At 33.7% G+C, this 24,565-nt stretch overlaps 5 protein-coding genes across 5 annotated transcripts; all 5 read left to right on the plus strand.

The window, feature by feature from the left end:
* The first annotated feature begins 512 nt into the window (after positions 1-512).
* LOC103854996 (AT-hook motif nuclear-localized protein 6-like) lies at positions 513-3,933 on the plus strand. The gene is made up of 6 exons (XM_009131957.3): positions 513-1,574; positions 1,766-2,254; positions 2,721-2,800; positions 2,904-3,032; positions 3,135-3,296; positions 3,405-3,933. The coding sequence occupies exons 2-6, from the start codon at positions 1,807-1,809 to the stop codon at positions 3,789-3,791; spliced, it is 1,206 nt and encodes a 401-aa protein (XP_009130205.1). The 5' UTR covers positions 513-1,574; positions 1,766-1,806; the 3' UTR covers positions 3,792-3,933.
* Positions 3,934-4,609: 676 nt separating this feature from the next.
* On the plus strand, positions 4,610-7,091 carry LOC103855108. The gene is made up of 3 exons (XM_009132060.2): positions 4,610-5,417; positions 5,658-5,847; positions 5,988-7,091. The coding sequence occupies exons 1-3, from the start codon at positions 4,666-4,668 to the stop codon at positions 6,330-6,332; spliced, it is 1,287 nt and encodes a 428-aa protein (XP_009130308.2). The 5' UTR covers positions 4,610-4,665; the 3' UTR covers positions 6,333-7,091.
* A 491-nt stretch (positions 7,092-7,582) lies between these two features.
* Positions 7,583-13,220, plus strand: LOC103854997. Its single transcript, XM_009131958.3, has 2 exons — positions 7,583-12,068; positions 12,266-13,220. Exons 1-2 carry the CDS (start codon positions 12,012-12,014, stop codon positions 12,944-12,946), a joined length of 738 nt encoding a protein of 245 aa, XP_009130206.1. The 5' UTR covers positions 7,583-12,011; the 3' UTR covers positions 12,947-13,220.
* A 643-nt stretch (positions 13,221-13,863) lies between these two features.
* On the plus strand, positions 13,864-16,134 carry LOC103854998 (chloride conductance regulatory protein ICln). The gene is given in 8 exon segments (XM_009131959.3): positions 13,864-14,251; positions 14,323-14,446; positions 15,202-15,303; positions 15,305-15,320; positions 15,409-15,468; positions 15,563-15,628; positions 15,714-15,808; positions 15,894-16,134. Coding segments are annotated over 8 exon segments (696 nt in total). The 5' UTR covers positions 13,864-14,090; the 3' UTR covers positions 15,966-16,134.
* Positions 16,135-19,560: 3,426 nt separating this feature from the next.
* On the plus strand, positions 19,561-20,417 carry LOC103854999 (pectinesterase inhibitor 11-like). The gene has a single exon (XM_009131960.3). The coding sequence runs from the start codon at positions 19,632-19,634 to the stop codon at positions 20,235-20,237; it is 606 nt and encodes a 201-aa protein (XP_009130208.1). The 5' UTR covers positions 19,561-19,631; the 3' UTR covers positions 20,238-20,417.
* The last annotated feature ends 4,148 nt before the right edge of the window (positions 20,418-24,565 follow it).

Genomic DNA, 24,565 nt, shown 5'->3' on the forward strand with positions numbered 1-24,565 from the left:
ATTACATTTTGTGTTTATAGTGTTTGTCATCTCTATTATTCCTTAGTTTTGTGCTTGTATATATTATAAATTAAGTCTTTTATTTTATGAAATGGGTTGTATCTTGGAGTCTTTTGTAGATCAACTTTGGTTAGAGTTTCCTACAGATTGTGATTTTGTTTGAATCTTGAATGTTTCTGTTTGTGTCATATTTTTAACCCACAGTGATCACTCAAAACGGTCTTATAATCTCATTTTTTGTTTTTTTTGTATTAGTTGTATGTGTTATGTATCTTGGAGTTTTGAGTGGGTCAACGTAGCTGAGACACTTTACCAGCAGGTTGTTTTAGTAAGTTTTCGAAGCTTGATGAATGTTTTTGTTTTGTGTTATGCTCTTACCCTCAGGCCTCAGTGATCATTCTAAACGGTGTTAGGTTTTTCTGTTTGGTGCATGTATGAATTATAAGGTTTCTCTTGAGTGTCTTGTACATTAACATAAGTGAGAATCATTTAAATTGTCGTTGTAGTTTCCTAGAATGTTTATGGTTTGTGTTGTGCTCCTCCTAACCTTCAGTGAACATTCTAAACATTATTAGTAACCCGCAGACAAAGACTAAATTATAATTTAATTAAAAACAATGCCTTGCAGATCGAACATTCCGTTTCCATCATATCACTAACGTTGCTCTCCCTTCATTTCTTCCAAACCTGAGCTCCTCTTACAAAGCATCTTCCAAAAACTCAATTACATCTGTCAGTAGGACCTATTCTCAAATACATCTGATTTTTTTTTTTCTAGTCAATTAATGTCTTACTAATTTGCAATAGCCTTCAAAATTGTAATCTTTTTAGGAGATCCCCAAGCTGATAATTTTCTCTAACCACTTAAAATCCTTGATATACATGAATATTTTCTAAACTGAAATCAAGAGTGATTATTAGTAGAAATCGATTGAGCTGAAGTTCCAAACTAATGAGAGATGCTCCAAATCCGTTCATATTAAAACTGGATTTTGAATTGTGAGAGAGGGTTCTTCTGTTTCTTGTTTACTTCGTTAGATTAAACCGTACAAATGAATGGTAGCTTCTCGTTAAGAAGATGAAGGCGACCAATGGACCAAATTTTTGTTTGTTTTCAGTCCAAATCAAGTGATTTGAAGCCCACATAATATTCATTCGTTTATTCGTATTAACAGCTACTCTAGGAGGAATGTTTTTATGTGGTGTGATGGTCCGGGACGAAATGGTACTTGTGATATTTCGGTTTGGGACGCATTTTATTTTGAGTCCATTAAAACAAAACGAAGGCAATTGAAGATTTTTTAAAATTTAGACACGTGTGAACTTCTCCTTACACTATTTGATAAGATGAGATGAAATCTCTTTTTTTATAGTAATAGATATTAAGTTTCTAGGAGACGAATATTATCTTTCCCTAATTATTATATCAAATTAATTAATTAAATTAATGTTTAATATTCATATTAAGTCATACAACTGGCAACATAATATTTTATTTATTTTCTGAATTTCCTCATTTTATTTATAGGTTCCATTTTTCTTTGCAAACCCCACAAAATTCAGTCTTCCAAGAGGTAAATTATCTTCTTTCTCTAATAAAAAAAATTTGGGGGATATTTGCATGTAATTTTTTTACAATTTCGGTGAGATTGTGAGGTTAATCTCCACCCACTTTTGCATTTTTCTTCTTCACTGTTGTTTTCTGCGGTTGAAAAATATTTTAGCAAGCTTCAATCTTTGATCCATTTGAGCTGTTTCAAAGCAGAATCTATTGCTAAATTTTTGGGGGGATTTGTGGCTGTAAAAATGGAAGAGAAAGGTGGAGTCAGTCCAAGTGGGGTCATCACAGTCAAGGGAGATGAAGAAGCAACAGAGTTTCAACAGAACCCTAGCCTTCTTCAACCCGTGGGACCTACGACTGTGGTGTCACGGACACCTTCCCCGCCTCCGTCTCCGCCTCCGCCTCCACCTCCAACCTCCGTGACTCCTGTCTCAGCTGCCGCAGCTCCACCGCCGTTGATCTCCAGCGCAGGGTTAGATTTGACGAAGAAGAAGAGAGGAAGGCCGAGGAAATACGCTCCAGATGGAAGTCTGAACCCTAGGTACTTGAGACCAACACTCTCTCCGACTCCAATCTCAACTTCGATTCCATTCTCTGGAGATTATAGTCACTGGAAACAAGGAAAAGCTCAGCAGTATCTACCTGTTGAACTCATCAAGAAACCTCACATGTTTGAGTATGGAAGCAGCCCAGGTAACTCTTGCAGTCTCTTTTTGTGTGTGTTGGATAGGTTTGAGTGAGATAGATCTGATGTGATCTGGTTATTTATCTGTTGATGTGATTTTTATTTGGATTTTTGAGATGTTGGGAAGTGGGACCAACATAACTGTGTACCTTTTGTCTAAAGGAGTTATACAAACAGACCAGTCAGAGACAGAATCTGATGATGCTGACCGTACAAAACAGAAAAATAAAAAGTAGAGAATAATAATCTCTGTTTTTTATATTAAGAAGATAAAGAGAGTCTAGTTGTGTTAATTGTTATCGCATAACTCTAAGATATCTCATTAGCTTGGCTAATTCTGTTTTATTTATGTTATTGAAAGTTTAAACACTGATTGTTATGGTTGATCAAGTTAGTTTGCTTGAGGATTAGAGTTTCTTAATTACATCATTGGTCAAAGTCAATGGCATCAAAGATCTATTTTATCTATTGCAGCTTTTCCTCCTCCTCCTGGACTCTCATGCTATGTGGATGCAAATTTTACAACACATCAGTTTACTGTCAATGCCGGTGAGGTAATATAAATTCCCTAAAACATGATTTTTTTTTTTCGCCGTTCTTGTAGTCAAAGCTTTGATAATGAACTTTGTTTTGAGAATATTGTTTAATTTTAATCAGGATGTAATGATGAAAGCTATGCCGTATTCGCAAGGATCTCGAACTATATGCATTCTTTCTGCAACTGGTTCCATCTCCAATGTCACACTTCGTCAAGCTGCCATTTCAGGCGGCACGCTTACATATGAGGTAAACCTAATGAAAATGGAATCAAATTTTCTCTATTTTAATTGGTTCTTGATTGGTTTTTTGGCGGTTCTTGAAACTTTATATATATTTTTCTTGTCTTAGGGTTGGTTTGAGATACTTTCTCTATCGGGTTCTTTTATGCCTACTGAACAAGGAGGAACTAAAGGTTGGTCTGGCGGTATGAGCATTTCTCTAGCCGGACCAAATGGCAAAATCATCGGCGGTGGTCTTGCTGGTATGCTTATAGCAGCCAGTCCTGTCCAGGTAAATACAATCTTGATTATTTTTGTTTAAAATAAGCAAACATATCTACAGGTTCAAAGTATAGAAAAGTCGCACAAATTTCCTAACAAGTATTATAATATGTGATAGGTGATAATGGGAAGTTTCATTGTGATAAATCAAGCTGAACAAACGCAGAATAAGAAACCTCGAATCATGGAGGCTTCTCCTCCACCACAACAACAACAACATCCTACTTTCAACATAACCAACGTGAATTCTACTTCTCCGGTGGTAGCCACCATAGATGATCCAAAACAACAAACTGACGGTGGTGGTGGTATGATGAGACCAGTGGCTCAAACTCCTTTTCACAACGACAATTCAGCTATGAACAATTTCACAACGACCAATCATGGATACGGGAATGTGAACACTAGTACTAACAAAGAAGAAGCTGACTATGCCGATGGTGGTGATGATGATCAGCCTGATGATGATTCCTGCGATACGAGGAGCCTGTCTAATGGTGATTGAGCTATTCTCGGATTTTCTTGTGTAGAAAGTAAGGAACCTTTATGGCCAAAAATTGATTTAGCTATTTTTTAATTGCTCTGTATTTGTTTTTGTGATCGGTTTTAACTTCGTTATGTTGAAATTATCGATTGATATTGTTTTATGGTTGTGGTTATTTGGCTGAAGATTTACTGTTTTACATATGACCTGGTTTCATAACTAATCACAAAAATGAAAAATCCTTTGTGGTTGGTTCTTATGAAGTTAAAGATGTAGCGCAATTGCAAAAATCTCTACATAATTTTTTTAGACAATAAAAAGACATGTGGATGGTTGGTTAGAGTGGTTATCTAACGTACACTTCATTTCTATATTAATTCAAATTGCGTTGTTGTGTCAGAAGAGTATAGCTATACTGATTCAAAGTATTTTTAATCTTAGTTTTTGTTTATAACCATAAAACTTACCAATACCAATTATGTTTTATGTAATTTTAAAGTTATAAATAATATTTAAAAAATACTTTTTGCTACAGGGATATTTTTTTTATTTTTTTTTCATTCAATTTTTACATCTATATTAGATATAATTATAAGAAGTTCTACTAAATTCTAAAGTGAATTTTTAAACCTATAGTTCAACCAATCATCCACAAAATCAATCAAAGGTTCAATGTTGTGTACAAAATGAAGTGGAGTAGAAAACTATAAAAAAAAACTATTGTGGTTATATTTGCAATAACTAAGGAAATAGAGGGGCTAAATCATAAAATATAAAAACAACTGATATGTCCTTGCTCCTAAAACCCTTAAAACCCTAGTGGCCTCCGCGGATCACGGAATCTTCGATTCTCTTGTTTCAGCGTTTGTGCGGTTCAACGTTCAACTGATCTTATATGTTCCTTAGTAAGTTAATATCATCTCTATCTTCGCTTTCTCTTAACCCTAGCACGAGAGCGACTAGGTTTCTTGTTCAGAACGCTCCAAAGCTCATCCAACCTTTAAGAACTCGAGCCTTCTCCGGGAGCTCAGGGTTCGATGGATTCGGAGACGACGACAACGGTTGGGACATCCCAACGGGAGGAGACTCGTTAGGTGGTGGTACAGGATCAGACGATCTTGGTTGGGACAATAAGTCAATGTGGTCAACTGGTTTCACCACAGAACATTTCGATGGTGTCTCCGTTGGTCGTAAGAAAAACACAAACCCTTCTACTTCCGACAACACCGGTTCTGATGATACTGGTGACGTAATGAGCAAGTTGGGTCCGAGAGAAGTGGCTATGGTCAACGAGATGAATGAGTATGATGATTTGCTAAAAGAGATTGATCAAGATAATAAAGAGAGCAAGGCTTTTGTTGATGGGATTAAAAATAGGATGATGGAGATTAGCGTGTTGCTCAAGCAAGTAAGGGAGCCTGGAGCGAGAGGGGCTTATCTTAAGGACTCTGAGAAGACTGAGATGTATAGGTTGCACAAAGAGAATCCTGAGGTGTATACCGTTGAGAGGCTTGCTAAGGATTATAGGGTTATGAGGCAGCGTGTTCACGCCATTCTTTTTCTTAAAGAAGATGAAGAAGAAGAGGAGAGAAAGCTTGGTCGTCCCTTGGATGATTCCGTTGAGCGTTTGCTTGATGAGTACCCTGAGTAAGTTCTTAACATGCAAATATATTTTTTCATACTTTGGTATGTGCTACTTTAGTTTTACTTCATTAATTCTCTCCCCCAAGTAGTTTACTGTTTTTTTTTTTTCAATTTTCCTTTATAACACCGTCTTATCCTCTCTCGAGAACGGCCTGCTATTAATAGATTACTTGTATTCTAGTAAAATTGGCTTAAGATACCATTACTTGGGGATAGGTTGGTAATATTTATACCTCATTGCAGGTTCTTTGTTTCGCATGACCGGGAGTTTCATGTGGCCTCACTCAAGTACAACCCTGGTTTCAAGGTCATGCCAGAAGGATGGGAGGGTACAATCAAAGATATAGATGAAGTCCATTATGAGATCTCAAAGAAAGAAGATGACATGCTTTATGAAGAATTCGTGCAAAGGTTTGAGTTCAACAAAATGAAAGTAAGTCCCTTCTTTTGCGGCCCTTGAATATTAGCCAACCATATACTACATTAGTTCTATTGATAAAGTTGTTACACGTTTCATTTTCTCATTGGTGATAGTAAAATATGCATTCTCTTTTGGTATCTTAATTAAACCAGTGGAGAGGAGAAGTGAAGTGTCACAAGTATAGCAGAAGACGTTCAACAGATGGATGGAAAATCACGATTGAGAAATTGGGACCTAGAGGAAAACGTGGAGCCGGAGGTGGCTGGAAGTTTGTGAGTCTTCCAGATGGATCGAGCCGGCCTCTCAACGAAATGGAGAAGGTTTACGTTAAGCGAGAAACCCCGCGTCGTCGCCGCAAGATCCTGGCATGTTCTAAAGGAACTGTATCAAAAGCCTGCAAAGCAAAGAAGTATATTACAAAAAGAAAAGAGAAGTATCCTTGCACACAACCTAGGAAGTACTTCTTTAAGATATGGAAGAAGAATGTGCCACCATAGACATTTAATTAAAAAAAAATAATAACTTTTTTTTAAACAATTTTACTTCTTAAAATTTTGGGAATTAAAGCCAGCATTTCATAGGGTTGTACTGCCCTTGAAAAGAAGGTCACAAGAAGATATTGATGATGAAAAGGCGAATACATAATTTGAGAGAATGATTTTGGCGTTTTTGGAGTCTCTCCTACTTTTACAACCTTTACCAAAATACTCCTAGTATGTTGTATATATACGTTTACTTAAATACTAGTGGAACACACCATGCCATCTCCTAAGAGCCAAGTGCAGCGATTAACACAGCCGGACAATTTTAAAAGTTAGAAACATTTTAGAACAAATACATTTGTATAAATAAAAATGTATTTTGACGATATAGAAACAATAAAACATCTATGTTTTAGAGAAAAGTTAGGAACTAATGCCAATGTTTCATTAGATTTTTGTCTAGGACCGACTATGCATGAGTGAGGCCGATGGCTAAGATGTCATCTTCTCTCCACAATGACGATTCAGCTATGAATAACTTCACAACGACCTTTCACGGATACGGGAATATGATCACCTAGATGAGTATGACATTTTTTCTTGCATTTCTATTCTATTTAGAAATTGGAGTAAATCTAACAAAAATATTATTTTTTTACAATGGTAACAACCAACAGAATACATGAACGAAATCATAAATAAACAAAAAAAGAAACACGTATATATGAGGTATGACATCTTATATATTAAAACAGAAATCACAACTTTGATTCATGTGTGATTTTTTTAAAAATGGACCTAATGGACATATTTATAGAAATTCATACTATATTTTAATTCAGACTAATAATAAATATAATTTTTAAAATATTTTAATCATATTATCTTTTGATATCTTTTCATTTTAAATATAAATATATTTATTTTAAAATTCTAACAAATCTATTAACAAACTATATAATACATATCTAAAAATTAACATATCTTACACTTTTATATATACAATAATAAATTATCTAAAATGAATAAGCATAAAAATATTGGTAAAAAGAAATCCAGTTTTGAAATACGGGTCAAAATTTAGCATAAATTAAATACAAAATATTTTTAAATATATTTTCTCATGAATATATTAATTTGCTTAATAACTAAATGCAAATACAATAAGATAAATATATAATAAGAAGTGGCAAATACATAAGGTTTAGACAATTAATTAATTATAAGATGTAAATTATAAAATTATTGTATTTGAAATAGTTATGATAAGTTTCTTGGGCTTCCAACTTAAAACCAATTGGCAATTAGTGGATTGACCCAATTCCCTTATATATTACTCAAGTCCCTTTCATATATCCGATGTGGGATCTTCTCTCCAATACCCTCCCTCGAGATAATGGTGCGTATAACCATTAATCTCGCAGAATCCATCATACCCCCTCCGAAATCATGCTTTATTTTTCTAGCGATCTCGGCGGAACTGAGCCTTCTATGGGCCATCAGCTAATGGGATGATCGGGCCACTGTCCGGGCCGGATTAATGGGTCAGGGTATTGGACCCGCTCTGATACCATGATAAGTTTCTTGGGCTTCCAACTTAAAACCAATTGGCAATTAGTGGATTGACCCAAGTCCCTTATATATTACTCAAGTCCCTTTCATATATCCGATGTGGGATCTTCTCTCCAATAAGTTATATAAATATTTAAGTATATGATTAACATTTAAAATATATATCACTTATGTTCTAAAACAATAATTTATGTATAGAAAAGTGAAAACAAACACCCGTGCGGTTGCACTAATCAAAATCTAGTATTTGCTTAAATCTGTAATCTATTTAGGAATTGGAGTAAATCTAAACAAAAATCAGTTGCTTACATTTGTAACAATCAACGAAATACAATGACTAAATCATAAATAAACAAAAAGAAAACTGATCTCTCCCCTGAATCCTCTAAACCCCTTCCTGTTCCTTTATCGCCGTCGCTATTGGCCCTCCGTCGTGACTCCCTAACGCCATTGATTCCAATTCATCGTTCGTCTTCAACCATCCTCAGGTTGCTAGAACTCTTTGCCCCTTTCTGTATGTTGCTTTAAGCTTTGTTTATTAGATAGTCACTAGATCTCCGATCTTCATTTTGTTTCAGCGTTCGACCGATTGATCTTACTAGAGAATCACTAGATATGTTTAACCTTAGTAGAATCATTCCTCGTCTATCCACCGCGCGCTCTAAGATTCTTTCAACATTTACGTTCACTTAATAAAATAAAATATCAATCCATAATATTAAAAGATGATGTCTCCTTGAATGGTCGAAGCAGAATCTGTAGCCACTCTCGCTGTTCTCTATTGTTGTCTCCTCAACGTTATTCCAATCCCACGTTCTCTTTTTAAAAGAAGTTTGTGTGTAGTTTTTATCAAACATTAATTGTTAATGTACTATTCATATTTTCTAATCCCAATCATTTAATTGGTTATAAGATTCAAGATTTCATATAGTTCCAACGTTATATATATCTATCCGGTGACTTTCATCTTGGTCGGAGAAAAATCTATCGAAGACTTTTCTGAGATATGTCGCGAAATTAGTCTAAGACAATTGATCATTCATGATTAATGTCTATGTCTACTGTTTTAGAATCCTCTTACAATAATTGTAGTGCATGCAACGAACTCGAATTATACGTACACATTTTTTTTTGAGAAACACTTATTACGTGTACACATTACAATAGTTAGACATTTAATGTTTTAGAATCCTATCGGCTGATCCGGTCGGTCCCGAAAGAAATACATTTAGTGCTACAAAGTAGACTAGTCCAAAAGCGTACCACACTGCGTAATCCGAATTTGGAATACCTTCCAACTAATGTCATGGAGTAAGCCATTCATCTGTTATGGCCCACCACAAAAACCACTTTGGTCGAAGCTCAAGCTTAGACTGGCAAAGTAGTGATAATTTAGTTCATAGGGAGAATCGAATCCATGACTGATGTATGTATACATCAAACTCTAAGAAATTATCACTATGCTAGTACCACTTGGTTTACTTTTAATACTTAATATTTTAATAGCTTTATATTTCCATGGTACTTTGAACGTGGGACCAGAAAGATATATGAATAGAGTGTACTATATCAGATCATTTCTGCAAATGCTGCATTAGGTTTAAGAAAAAATGGATTTACACATTTGAGTGATCCAAACTGTTTTGGTAAATTTCCTTTATTTTCTTCTATTTGTTCATGATCTACGACTTCTAATTATCAATATACAGTTCGAGTTGGACTTGGACCACAATAGTTTGCAATAAATTAAATTTAAACCTGATCAAAATCTTTTGAACCAGTTCAGTCTGGCAAAACCATCTCCAATATCCTTATATTGATACGGTATATAAAGCAATTATAATGACAGATGCATGAAACTAGTTCAAGTGGAAGAAAACACATTATACATTGAAAAATCTTTCATCACAAAACGAAGGTCATTGAAATGTCTTCGTCAAATTGCAAGAACATGTCTTAATAAAACCAAAACTATTCTAGCATTTTTTTCTTCTTCTGAATCATATCTATCGGCATGGGGCACTATATATAGCTCTTTGTGCATTCGGATTCAACCCATCATTTACGATCCCTTTTGTACCTGCATCTCATTAGTAGCTATCGTACTTTAATATATCAATTTAAAGGTACATTTAAATTTCTTTTATCAAATATATATCAACTAAAAGTCGACAAGGGATGCTTTCTACAACAATATGAATAGTAGCCATTTGATATCTATATAATATTGTAGATTAGATATATGTTTCAGCGTTATTAATAGCTTACCATTAATTTCATGTCTTCGTTAGCACAATGATCAACGCATAATTAGATTAAGTGTATATGAAGCTTCATGGAAACCCGTACGAGAGAGGACGGTCACTAGATCGTACAATTAAGAAATTAGTATATATACATATCAATTAATCTAAACCGTACGTTCTAACTAGTTTTGTGAAATCAAGAATCTAATCTTGTAAGAAAAACTGTATGCTTGTTGTCAGAACAAACATGGACCCATGTTCTCTATGTCCCTAAGATGTGTATCAATCTCATTTACTTCTTTGTTGTACTATAATTTAAAATCTTTTATTTTATAGATTTTTATTTTTAATCTCATTGAGATCTCCATTGCCCCTGCTAACTAGACACTACAGCTCATTGATCCTTAATTTCAAACTCTGTTTTTCTTTCTAATCTATACTATTAAAGCAGGATCATATTTTAAAAATTACCTTAGTCTGCCATTTTCTTTACTAACATTGCATGTCTCATTAAGGGCAATCAAGTAATATTAATAACACATTTACATTGGGCTATTTTTTTTGGATTCAGCACACATCAGATCTCTCTTGGACCATTTGAGCCGATTAAGAAATCAGATCCAATTCTCACATTTATTTTCTTTTGGGCCATTGAGTCCAAGTTCAAATAATTTTTTTTGAACTATTCTTAATTATTATTTTTTTCTTTTCTTAATATAATTTAAGCATTCATAAAAAAAATTAAATTTTTCATTGAAAAGTATAAATCTTTATTAAAAGTATATAATTTTTTTTATTAAAATATTAACCACATAATAAAATTAATTTATCAGAGTTATACCAACTTAATTCATTAAAGAAATAAAGTTTAATTTTTTAAGCATAAATAGTCATTTAAAATGAAATACGATAAATAAAGATAAAAATTTAAGTCTTTTATAAAACAAAACACAAATATATAAAAATATGACATTTACTAAATATTTGTCAATTGAAAAAAATAAAAAATAAATCCGCGCTTTTATAGCGCGGATCAAAATCTAGTTAATTAGTTAAATCTAATCATATTTGGGTAATAAGCGTTGAAATTGTATATGCATATAAACTTAAATGAGATTATATAATTGTTAATGTTTGTGTTTCTAAAGAGTAAAAATGCGTGTATCAAGTTCAAACATCCAGACTAATTACCTAACACTTAAGCCATGATTGCTTTTAAAGCTTTCTTGTTTGTACTTAATTAGAACAACATTACCATAAACTATGCGTATTTGAAACATAAACAACAAAATTTGCAATATCATTAGTACAGTTACATGTGTTTTTTTTTCCTTTACGTATATGTTGTCAATAAAAATAAAAACATTTCGAGTTATGACTAAGAATTAGGAGGCACATAGTGGGTATTAATTATTAATTGACACTATAAGAACAACCCTTGAACATAGTCTAATTCAATTTAGGGATCATAAGGAAAAGGAACATTAACAATGACAGTAGCTGATTAGTCTCTCGACATTCGACAATGAGACAATCTGCTCTTTTAAAAATAGATCTATATATATGCATATGTGTATCATATTGTATACACGCATGTTGAATAGTATTACAACTTGACCAAGATAAATTTCTCATTCTCCGTCGACCTATTTATATATATATATATATATATATATATATATATATATATATATAGAAAAGATTCATGAAACTGAACCAGCCTGTTGAATCTTGTCCCATTCACAAATGTCCCAATATATAAATAAAGACCTTTCATCTCTAAACTGGAAACCCATTATCAACCACTTTAAAACCTTCTAAGCAAGAGTTTGAGAGAAATACGATTTTCACTACAACTCAAATCAATTAAATAAAAATGGCTTTTTGGTCTGCTGAGAATGCTACTAAAGCCTACCTCACTACATTGAAAACGGTAAGAATTTATTTCTTTTTATTTATTTATGAGGTATAAGATATCTTATAATGCATTTAATCTGTTTCTGTTTAAAATAGGATATGGATCGATGTTTTTTTTTTGAAAAGGATATGGATCGATGTTAAAAAGATAATCAATATTTATCTACTTTTTCTTGAATCAGTGTCCCATTTACATATATATCCATTTTGCAGGATCAAAGAACAAAAGAACCAAACGTGGCTGAATTCATATCGGCCCTAGCCGCCGGAAATAACGCAAGAAAGATCACCGTGGCTTGTGCCGGGGCAGCAAACGCTGACATCCTCGTTGCCCTAATCGCTGCGGCTAACCAAACGCGAGGTCAAGTGGTATGCGTTTTACGTGGCATCGAGGAACTAATCATATCCAAGAAAATGTTGGAACCATCAGAGATTCATCATATACAATTCGTAGTCGGAGAACCTAACGACAACGCTCTTATTAATGATCATTTTGGAGAAGCTGATTTCGTCCTCGTTGATTGTAAGATCAAGAACCACCAAGATATCGTTAGAAAGATCGTTAGTCAACATGAAGAAAATGCAAGAACCGGAGGTGGAAGCGGTGTGGCGGTTGTGGTGGGTTATAACGCGTTTTCGAGAGGATCTTGGAGGTTTAGCGATGGGAGGAAAACACAGTTTTTGCCTATAGGTGAAGGGTTGCTGGTGACAAGGGTACTCAACGATGACGGTAGCTATAACCAGAAAATGATGAAAAAGAACGATGATGATTATCATCAGCACCATGACCACGTGAGAAAGAGTAATTGGGTGGTGAAAGTTGATAAGTGCACAGGAGAGGAGCATGTGTTTAGGGTTAGAGTTCCACGAGGAGAAGCAACTATTGAAGCTTAAAACAAAAAAAAAAAACTATTGAAGCTTAACTAAAATCTTATAAATGATTCGGTACTTTAGAGAAAAAATCACCTCTGTGATGGTTCAGACGAGTGAGAGTAGTAAGAAGATTAGTTATTTTGTATAAGTAATTAGAAAGAGTTTTGTTTGGTATTGGAGTGCTATGTTTGTGTGAAGTCTTTTTTATTTATTTAAAGACTTTTTTCCTTTTTGTAAGTGTGAATATAAAGTGATGTGTGTTTCGTTTTTAATTTCTTTTTCATTTTGGATTTTACGTTTGTCTTTCCGTGAGCATATGTACACACACATTATGATTCGTCAGATTTTGGATGCTTAGTAAATAAACTATTCAAAAATGCACTTGCACGAGGAGATGGCATCTGAGAGAGTAATAATAAAATTAGAATGTTAATTAGTTAAGGTCTACTTCTACAGCTATGCAAGTTATGTCTTTCTTATACAATGTCTTTAAAATAGATGTAGATACCATATATATGTATGTGCATTACTCGACTTTTGGTTCCCAGCTCAGTTGACTCAAAATATATAAGCTCAAAGCTTAAAATGATAGTATATTTTATGATAAATGATTTAAATTTTCATCAATCTACATTTTACTCCCTCTGTTCCCGAAAATAAAATTTTCTAAAGTGTTCACAATAAGAATTTAATAAATGTTTATAATTTAATTTTTCTTTTACTTTATTATTATACACTTTCCAATAACTTTTCACCAATGAAATTTAATCAATTCAAATATTTTCATTTAATGTTTTTTAAAAGTATAAAAAATATCTTAAATATATAGAAAATATATCTTTGTGAAATAAGGAAAAATTTAAAACATTCATAAATGCATGCATTGTCACAATCTCCAAGACAACTGATCAGTCACGAACGTTTAATCAAAACATTATCAATTAACCAAACATCAAAGTTCAAAACAAGCTTCAGTAATTTTAAACAAAAACAATTGTTTAAATGAAGATTAAGAGACACCCCGTTAACATGAGCCATGTGTCATGGGCTGTTTATAAAAAAGCCCATATTCTCAAAAGCCCACTAATGTTCTTCATCAACCAACAGAACACGAACGATGATTCTCCGAGAAAAAGAAAAGAAACCCTAAGAAAAACCCTTTGCCATGGTGGTTGGTCTAAGAGAGTTCGCGCTCAGAACCGGAGACGGCTCACCAGCTCTAGACGAATCCAACGGCGAGGAGCTTATGCACGTGGAGCCCTCCGTCGCCGTCGCTCTCGGTAACCGCTCCCTCGAGTCTCCCGGAACTCTCTACATCACTTCCAGGTGGAAACATTCACTTCAAGATTGATAAGCTTTGCGGAGGTTAATAATAATAGTGTTTTCGTTTGGTTTAGGAAATTGATTTGGCTGAGTGATGCTGACGTGGCGAAAGGCTACGCCGTTGATTTCTTGTCGATATCGCTTCACGCGGTTTCTAGAGATCCAGAGACTTATTCATCTCCTTGTATTTATACTCAGGTCATTATTATGTTCTTGCTGTTTGTGATTAGTTCACTGATAGGGCCTGATCTTAGATTTTGGAGGTTATAAAACATTTATTAAGAGTTTTAAATAAATAAATAAATAAATCATTATTTGAAAGTTTATTTATATGTATATATACTCAGGTATGGTGTTGTGTAGTTCTGATAGGGCCTGATCTTAGATTTTGGAGTTTATAAACATTTATTAAGAGATTTAAATAAAAGATAATAATAATTTGTAAGTTTATTTCTGTGTATATACTCAGGTATGGTGCTGTGATTAGTTCTGATAGTGCTCTTAGATTTTGGAGTTTATAAATACTCTCTCCATTTTATAAAGTTACATATTCTAGAAAAAAAATTTTATTTCAAAAAAATCTACTTGTTGCATTTTCAATGCATGTTTTATTAACTAATTAAAATTTTCAAAAAACTTAATTGCACTTATTAGATTTTTATTGGCTTAAAATTATGGAAAAAAAAATAATCACAAAAAATTATGCAAATTTAATATGTTTTGTTAAAATGTGTGAAAAATCTAAAATATGTAACATTTTGAAACGGAGATAGTATTAATTAAGAGTTTTAAATAAAAAAAATCATAATTTGGAGACTTATTCTATGTATATAATCTCTAAAAAAAATTTGGAATCCAAAGCGGAATGCTTCAGTGATTTGTGTTGTTTTGTGTCTCTGTGCTTTGTGTTCTTTAATTTTCTTTGTCTAAGTTTGTGGTTTCTGTTTTTGAAGATTGACGTTGTAGAAGAAGAGGATGAAGATGATGAGGATGATGATACAGAGTCCACTGGAGTTTTGGACTTATCGAAGATCAGAGAGATGAGGCTTGTTCCTTACAGACTCTACTCAGTGTGAGTGTTTTTTTTATAAATGTAATTCGTTTTTTCATCATTACAAGAGTCTCACAGATGTTAACTTTTGTTCTTGACTCTTTGACAGTGGATACTCTGTTTGATGTGTTCTGTGAGTGTGCTGAGCTCAATCCAGAACCAGTTGAAGGTAAGCTTAGAGATACAACCTTTACTATTATTGTTTAATGCAATGTTTGGTTCACCAGTCATTTTACATGTTTGTTTGATTGTATGTTTTTCAGAAGAAGAAGAAGAAAGTGGACATAACTGGGTGTTTAGTGCTGATCAGATGGTTGTTGGTGGTGGAGGTAATGTTTGAGACCAAACTCAAGAGTTTAATGTTCGTCTTGAATCGTATGTAATAAGTGTGATATATGTTTCTGTGTTGTATAGGGGAAGAAGATGCAGAATGGCAAATATCTCAGAGCCCGACGAGTGTAATTGGTCACTCTAATGGTGATGAAAGTATTGCTCAACCTATGCTCGAGGTAAAACAAAAAGAGAACTTATTTTCTTAATTTATTGGCTTGTTTGTTTATGTTAATAAGCTAATTTAATTGACGCACACTGCAGCTTCAGATCAATGATCAGAGGTTTGATGATGCTGAAGAGATGGTTCATGAAAGCGAGGCCAAAGATCACTAATTTGTTAGCAAATGTACTGTAGAAACAGAGTTGTTTCGTATGTTAAAACAAAGTTGTATCTGTGTTCTTGAAAGTTCATTTGTGCTTTGTTAAATATGCGTTAAGAACTTAAGACTTAGAAAGTTAGAAGATAGGTTTTGCTCATCTTGGTAACTCTCTCATTGATTCATTTGGGAACCAGAACGTAGCATGTGCGTACTAAAATCAAGAACACAGTTCCTGAAACTACTCGTGGCTTATGTTGTTTCCTCTTCTTATTTGTCCAGTCTCCAAATCTCTCATTCTCAAATGCTTTCTTTCACGTTATGTTCAAAGAAGCTTCAAACATTAAGGGCAAGGGAGGCGAGCCCATCACACTCGTTGAAACATTAAGGTCAAGGCATACATCTTACTAGGCCTGGGTATTCGGGGTCCCAATCGGATTTCGGTTTTATCTAATCGGGTTTTAGTTTTTCGGGTTTATCAAAATCAGCTCCATTCGGATTATATGAAAGTTCGGTTCGGGACCGGTTCGGGTTCTATCGGGTTCAGGTCGGGGTTAGTAAATCTTCAAAGAACCGGTACAACCCAATATACTTTCGGGTTCGGGTCCCAATCAGTTTTTCGGTTTAAAAGTACCTGATTTTTACCTATTTTATAACCAAAACATGAGTAAAATCGGTTCTTCAGTTTTAAAATACCTGATTTGTACCTATTTTGTAACCAAAACTTAAGTAAAATAGATTCAAAAATAAGGAACATTAACCGTGATCATTCAAAATCAAACGAAAAGTAAACATATTTACTGATAAAAAGAAAACCAAATAAATAAAAGCATAAAACGAAAACCAAATTATCATGAAATGAGAAACATTGTTTAACGAAAACAAAATCAAATCAAAATACTTCAAGATTCAACGACCATCTTTAAACATCAACCTTCATGTAATAGAACCACCAACCTTCATGTAAATAGATAAGCATTTTAAATGTTCAATATTTCTTAGTGTATTTTGGATACACATTAGAAATTGAGATCATGTTTGGTACAAGATCTTTTCGAGGTTTTGAATGTTTCTGGTTCTATCGGATATCCATTTAAATTCGGGTTTGGTTCGGATAATACCCATAACCCGAAATAGCACAAAACAAGATCCATTCGGTATTTACGCCGGGTTCAGATCGGTTCGGATTCATTTTTATTGGATCGGACTCAGTTCGGGTTTTTGGATTCGGTTTATTTGCCCAGTCCTACATCTTACATCTTCAAGATTAACAACATTTGCATACTAGAAGACGAGAGACAGTATTACGAACCAAACAAGAGAATTACAGGTTTCACGGAGTGATCTTGGGTCGTATAAAGATTCATGGGCCTTTATCGAGTGAAGTCTCTGAATTCTTAACTTGTTACAATCGTTTCCACTTCCACTTTTTCATTTATTCCAAAACTAATACTGCATCTGTTTTTTCTTCTATCTTCTGAAATATTACAATTTTACTAAAATTTACATGTAACTAAAAATTCAACTCAGTCAATAGAAATCCAAAATAGTAAAAAATTTCATGTATCGCACTGTGATGAACGGCACCACTTTTTGTCAATACATCATCAAAGATACGTATATTTAAAAAGAAGAGTCGATTTTTAAATATCCAACAATTGAAAACGTAACCATAAAATAAGATTTTATTATGGTCTTACGCAGAGAGGATGGTACGACGGTGCATTTGACCCAGTGATCACTCTTGCTCACGTTCATAGATCACATGCTGAGGCGAGAATTATTGTTCACTTGTTTTATTTGCATTTTATTATGCCTTATTTTGTGGGATTCTTCTTATTTTCGTTCTCGTCGTGTCATCCTCTTCCCTCAATTATTTTTTTAAATTTCAAATTGAATTAAACTTTTGTTCTACACGACAATGAATGACCCACCCAAAATAATAAATCTATTTCAAGAGTGAGGATATTTATATTAGGGGGTACGGAAGATAACAAAAATTATAAACCATGGTATACTATGCACGAGAAATAACAATGCGGTTATGTCGGTAGGCTATATCTAAGAGATTAGTGTCATTTCAGTTTTACATAATACGAAAATATATCATAAATTACCGTTTTCATTTTAGATAGGCTGAAATATATTGATCATAATTCATTAACCACATATTTGAAACCTAGCTTCTCATATTGTTATATAATTCATAAATTACTGGAAACCTTTCAGTAGGAACTTTGTGGGATATCTAGAGATAATAAATTAAGTACGATTATTAGTGATTATATTGTTATATTTGGTGTGATTGGCCAAAAACTAATTTAGTGGGATTTTTTGTTGGAGATAACTTTGTTTATTGCCGTCATCGGATAAATTAGTGGCCTAATTTTATTACCTAACATTTATGAACGTTAAAACAGTAGTGTGATCATTTGATTGGGAGAGTTATTTATGAACGTATCTGGTTTTGTTCGATGTTGACAATTTGCAAACCCAATAAACAATATTTTTCTTGTATTTTATTACGGCTTGATTGGTGCGATTCCTTTATCGCTCTATTTTGTTCCCTTCTTGATGTGAACAAAACGACAAATATTTATCTCTACTCGTTTCCAATTATGTTTCATAGCATATAGTTATGCAATGATATTTGATATTTCACGTTATGATATGGACCGACGTTAAAGTGGACCCTGCCATGATTTTTTATATGAGAGAATAAACGCTAACCAGAGTATCAAAAGTATTCGGGTCATTTCCAATTCCAGCTAATAATTGAGTCCTGACCCTGACCGTGCCCCTTGCTCTGCTTCCTCTGTTTATGTAACGACATCATGTAGGCCTCTGGCTCTGATTGGTTTCACATGTAACGTTGGTCGGTAGATTTGACAATAACTCTACAATTTCAACCTTAAGTAACTATGCAGTCTTTTGACGAAAAAAAGAAAAAGTAACTATGCAGTCTACGCGGTTGGTTTCAACCTGAGCCTGCTCCCCTGTGTTATGTAACATCGTCTAGCCTGTCGCTCTGATTGGTCTGGCATGTAACGGTAAGTCGGCAGATTGACAATAACTTCATGATTTCAACCTTAAGTAACTATATTCAATTATTCATGTTTGTTATAATGCAATTTCACACATATTCACTGAAGAAATTATAAACACCTAATAATTTATGAGTTTTGTAAGAAAGGCTTTAAGTTTTCAACTAACATCAATTTAGTTTTCAACTACATCAATTGTTTATTTAATTAATAGATGCCAACAAGTATATATTGATTCCTAATTTAGGCTCAATTTTTCGTTAATGTTATATGAATGGTAGTAACAAAGATAAAAAAAAATGGTAGAAAAGGTAAAATATATTATTTATAATTTAGATATACGTGGGTTAGTGGGTAGATTTTTCTTCCATTCAGTTCAAATTGATTGTGTTCGCAGTTTTATTAAAATTGATTACTTCTTGATTATTTAATTTCACCAATCTGAACATATATTCCTAGGTTGTAAAAGTCTGATCCACTGTTTGTTTCCCCGTTTTCACTGCTTTTCACTGTTTTTGATACCATAAATCAAACCCTAAACAAGCTTGTACGCACTATAAATATTCAACCCCAGCTCTTTCCTCTCCACACACTCAATTAACCATCTCACCTTCTCTCTTATCTCACAAGAAACAACAATGGCAAAACTATATCAAACTCTCTTTCTAATCATCTCAATCTCCTACTTCTTCTCACCGGAGCTCATCACAGCCTCACCGGCTGGAGCTTCCCAAAAAGCCGTAAACTTCATCCAATCCTCTTGCAAAACCACAACATACCCAGCCGTGTGCTTCCGTTCACTCTCCGCCTACGCAAACGCCATCCAGACAAGCCCTCAACGCTTAGCCGAGACCGCACTAGCCGTTACCCTAAGCCGAGTTCAATCCACGAAGCTCTTTGTCTCGCGTCTGACGCGTTTCAAAACACTCAAGAAGCGCGAGGTTGAAGCCATCAAGGACTGCGTCGAGGAGATCAACGATACCATCGAACGTTTGACCAAGTCGGTCCAGGAGATGAAGCTATGTGGTAGTGCCAAGAATCAAGAACAGTTTGCGTTCCACATGAGTAATGCTCAGACTTGGACTAGTGCTGCTTTGACTGATGAGAACACTTGCTCCGATGGGTTCTCGGGTCGGTTTATGGATGGACGGATCAAGAACTCGGTTCGGGCTAGAATCGTTAACATGGGCCAGGAAACCAGCAACGCACTGTCCTTGATTAATGCATATGGTAAAAAGTACTAATTAAAATTTAGTACTTAAGAAATGTTTTATTTTATGTATCTCAAATATATATAGAATAGTAATGTCTGGCTAAGAGTTTGATGTGATATATATGTCGATTTTGTTAGATTATTTTCTTATGTTATGTGTTCAAGTGTATTTTGAGCTATAAAAGATGAAGAAGATGTGCTTTTTATTGCCTTAAAGAAAATTGGTAGACTAAAATTACAGTTGATTATTAAAAAGGACAAGGTACCCATACAATCTTTCTCCCTTTCACACACATTACTTTTCTTGAGGCAAGTTGGGCACACATTTTCATGTTTTACATCAGCTTTTTTCCAAACCCCAAGAAAAAAAGAAACGAGAAAAATAGTTATGCTTAAACTGAAAAAAATCTCGCGTGAAGAAAAACTGTCTTTTTCTCCCATTTATGATGAATAATGGCAGACCAACTGCTTCAGTGGTTAGGTTTCCTTTTACATTTGGAATCTATCTATCTTACACACTTCAGAGTCAAAACTCTCTTTTTAAGGTTTACAAGTTGTTTTAAAGGATAAATGTAATTCATTAGTATTACTACATCACATTTACAAGCAATTTACAACATACTGTATAACTGTAAAAAGAGCAAAAAAAAAAAAACCGAAGTTGCTGATTCTGGTTAAGCAATTTCGGCAAACCCGGTTTAGAACAATTCAACAAAGATTTTTCAGACTGAACCATAATATCAAACAACGCACGAGCTTCTCTAAATTATTCTCTTCACACAAAACATAAATCAATCAAGTGGGACTACTTGAACGAGGCCAAAAACCTAAGAGCAGCCATATCTTTAACCGCTCTAACCATTTTAACCGCTTCCATGGTCAATTTAGAGAGTAACAGAGACATTGAAGCCTAGTTTCATAAGAGTCTCTATTCGGGTAAATCTCACTCTTCTGCATATCTAACATCATAGCCTAAGCATCAACATCAACATATTTTAATTATTTTAAGAGTGGACTGATACTATATATAGGATGCATATCTGAAGAAGACGATGAAGAAGCTTATCAACAAATTCTTGTCTCTTCCTCTTACGTGCCATAGCTCTCCATATAAACTGCTAAGCAGTGTGATGAACGCGACATGATCATCTTTTTTTTTTTGTACCAGCGACATGATCATCTCTCGTTTTCTCCCATATATTAAACCGAACAATGAAAAAGAAAATTTGAGATCTCCCTTCTTCAAGAAATGACCGATGAGGGAAGAATACAACATTTGACATCCTTCCTCGATCATACCGGTCTTCACAAACCCATTTGCTTGATCGATACCGCGTATTGAAAGAGCTAGGCCGGACATAATGTTTGACTATCTGTTCAACTAACTCATTTGCTTCATCAACTCTTGCGTTCTTGATGGAGAGAGATATTTGGATATATCTAGATTATTATTTATTATGGTGTTTATCTTAATTAGTTATAATTATCTTAAGGATTTTTAATAGTTTTAAAGTTATTTGGTTTTCATATAAATAGGCGTCTATGCCTAGAGTTGTATTCAGATTATTGATATTGATATTTTATAAAAGAGAGGTTTGAAACCCTTTATTTCCTTGTTACGGCTAGAACTCGAGAGTTCTCAACGAATCAAGAAGATTTTGATCCTAGGTATTCTCAGACTAAATATGATTCATTGTGTTATCGTAGCTTCCGCTACATCATGTGGTATCAGAGCTGGTGTTTTGGTTTCTTAATCAAAACTCGATCTGGAATCATGGAGAATTTGTTTGCGAAAAGTGAAATTATCGTTTACAAAGAAATTGTTGGAGATCCTATATTCGATATCTATGATGATGTTGTTATGGAAGAGAAAGACGCTCGTGTTAAAAGTTCTATTTGTGACGATGATGAAAACAATTTCATCAAAATTGCAAGGATGAGCGATGGACATGTGCTGCCTGTCTGGGAAAATGGATTCGCTACTACCAAGAATCTCCATGTCATATCAACAAAAGAAGATGTCACGTATATATTCAACAGCACTAGAAGCCAATCAGATGTCTCCTTAGAGTTTTGGAATAAAACGGGAGGTTTCATGCAGATTATGGAAATTTTGGCTAAAGGCAATACGTGTCTTATAATTTTTCTGGAGAGGAATAATAAGAAGGTCAAGAGATACCAATGGAAGAGTCGCAAAAGAATAAGATTTCATGTGAAAATTTCAAGTCTCAAAGGTTTTGAGGTTGAAGACCACGGTTAAGATTCGAGGACGAATCTTTCCAACCCGGAGAGAATGATGGAGAAAGATATTTGGATATATCTAGATTATTATTTATTATGGTGATTATCTTAATTAGTTATAATTATCTTAAGGATTTTTAATAGTTTTAAAGTTATTTGGTTTTCATATAAATAGGCGTCTATGCCTAGAGTTGTATTCAGATTATTGATATTGATATTTTATAAAAGAGAGGTTTGAAACCCTTTATTTCCTTGTTACGGCTAGAACTCGAGAGTTCTCAACGAATCAAGAAGACTTTGATCCTAGGTATTCTCAGACTAAATAGGATTCATTGTGTTATCGTAGCTTCCGCTACATCAGTTCTCGCATAAACATAAATAATAATCACGTAAGCAAACTCATCAGAGCCGCATGCCATTGTCACATTTTTGTCCTTGCAATATTCTTTCATGAAACAAGTGTACATGACCTTATCTACAAAGTAACCGCCAGCTTCCATATGATCAAACAGAGACTCTGCTTCAGGACTTATATGGTTTTAATAGGTGGAGGCATTCTCGTCATCTTCACACAGCGTATCTAGCATCACAACTGCTTCATCCAAGTGAACATGACCGCATAACCCTTTAAACAATCTCTTTACAACACTAAACCAATAAACCATGACATTACAAATAGGCCCAAGTTGCCTAACTATACTTTTTCAAAATTTCCCTACAAATTTATGTTACTAGTTTCTACGTATTATCAAATCTGTGTGAATATTATATAAACTGTCTAGTTTTAAAAATGTAATACAATCGATTTCATATTATATGAAGTACAATCATATTCCTTCATGCCCTTTATTTGTTATAATTTCGTAGTCATATGATTAATAGCTATAATTATCATTATTTAAAGCATTTGAGGTTACTCTAAAACAAGAGTCAATAATAATTTAGCATTAGGTGGGAACGTTGACAAGTTGTGGAGGAAACGTATTTACAAAGTGCAAATATATTTAGCACTAAAATAAGGTATTCATTATTTTTGGTAATTATTTACACTTGAGCTTATTTTAAGGGATAATTATATTGTTTACCACTCTTGCGCACGGGTGATTCTTTTATACTTTTAGTGTAGGATCTAACTCTCTTGTACTTCAAGACAGAAACTTTGATTGGTTTAATGGTTGCAAATAAAAGAAGAACATTTCACCGTTTACGAAAATGCTGCAATAATTTCTTCATTTATGTTATTTGATGCATGACAATAACATGATTATCGAATAAAAATCAGTAAGTAATATCATGCCAACATTGCATTGCAACAAAAGAGTTAATCAATACACTAGAATAAAGGGTCAATCATGCGTACTCTAACACACTCTTGACGATCTATTTTCTGTTATATAATAAGATATATTAACATTTTCTTTAATAAGATGAAATTAAACTATAAGTGCCCTATGCTTTGTACTTTTTTTCGGCATACCCTTATAGGCTTATATGACCATGAATACATTTTGGTGAATGAATGAATTCTGCAACTCCACAATCAACCAATCATTTTTCAAGAAATTATACAAATTCGCACCTCATGATCTTTTCTCTTATTCTTTTGATTTTCTTTCGAGTGTGTGCTTATAACTGTTTACACTAATTAATTAGACTTTCAAGCATTTTTCTAATTCAACGAGTTTATTCCAAAGTCCAAACCAAGTGGAAATCAACCTACTTTCCACTGTCCTGGTTTTATTATACTCCTTAGATTGTTCAAACGAGTTCACCAAACAATATAATCAAATCCTTTTTCAAAATAACAAGTTAAATAACCATTTTCAAACATAATATCGCTTTGATCCTTAACAAATTAAAACATGTTCTATTTTTTTTTTGTTGTCTACACTTCTACCACTAGAGAAACACATGATGAACTGAAAGGAGAAAATAAAGCAAATAGTTGCATTATAGTTATCTTTTTTTTTTTTTTTTTGAATGAATGCTAAATTTATTCATCAAAAAACCCTTCTTACATCAAGTGTATACCTTTAAATTGAGATAAGCCTACGAAAACCTCCAACCTTAGAAATTTTTTAAATTCTAGTACTAAACCAAAACTGCAAGCCACTTTCC

Source organism: Brassica rapa, chromosome A02 (assembly GCF_000309985.2).
Source record: "Brassica rapa cultivar Chiifu-401-42 chromosome A02, CAAS_Brap_v3.01, whole genome shotgun sequence".
Taxonomy (NCBI): domain Eukaryota; kingdom Viridiplantae; phylum Streptophyta; class Magnoliopsida; order Brassicales; family Brassicaceae; genus Brassica; species Brassica rapa.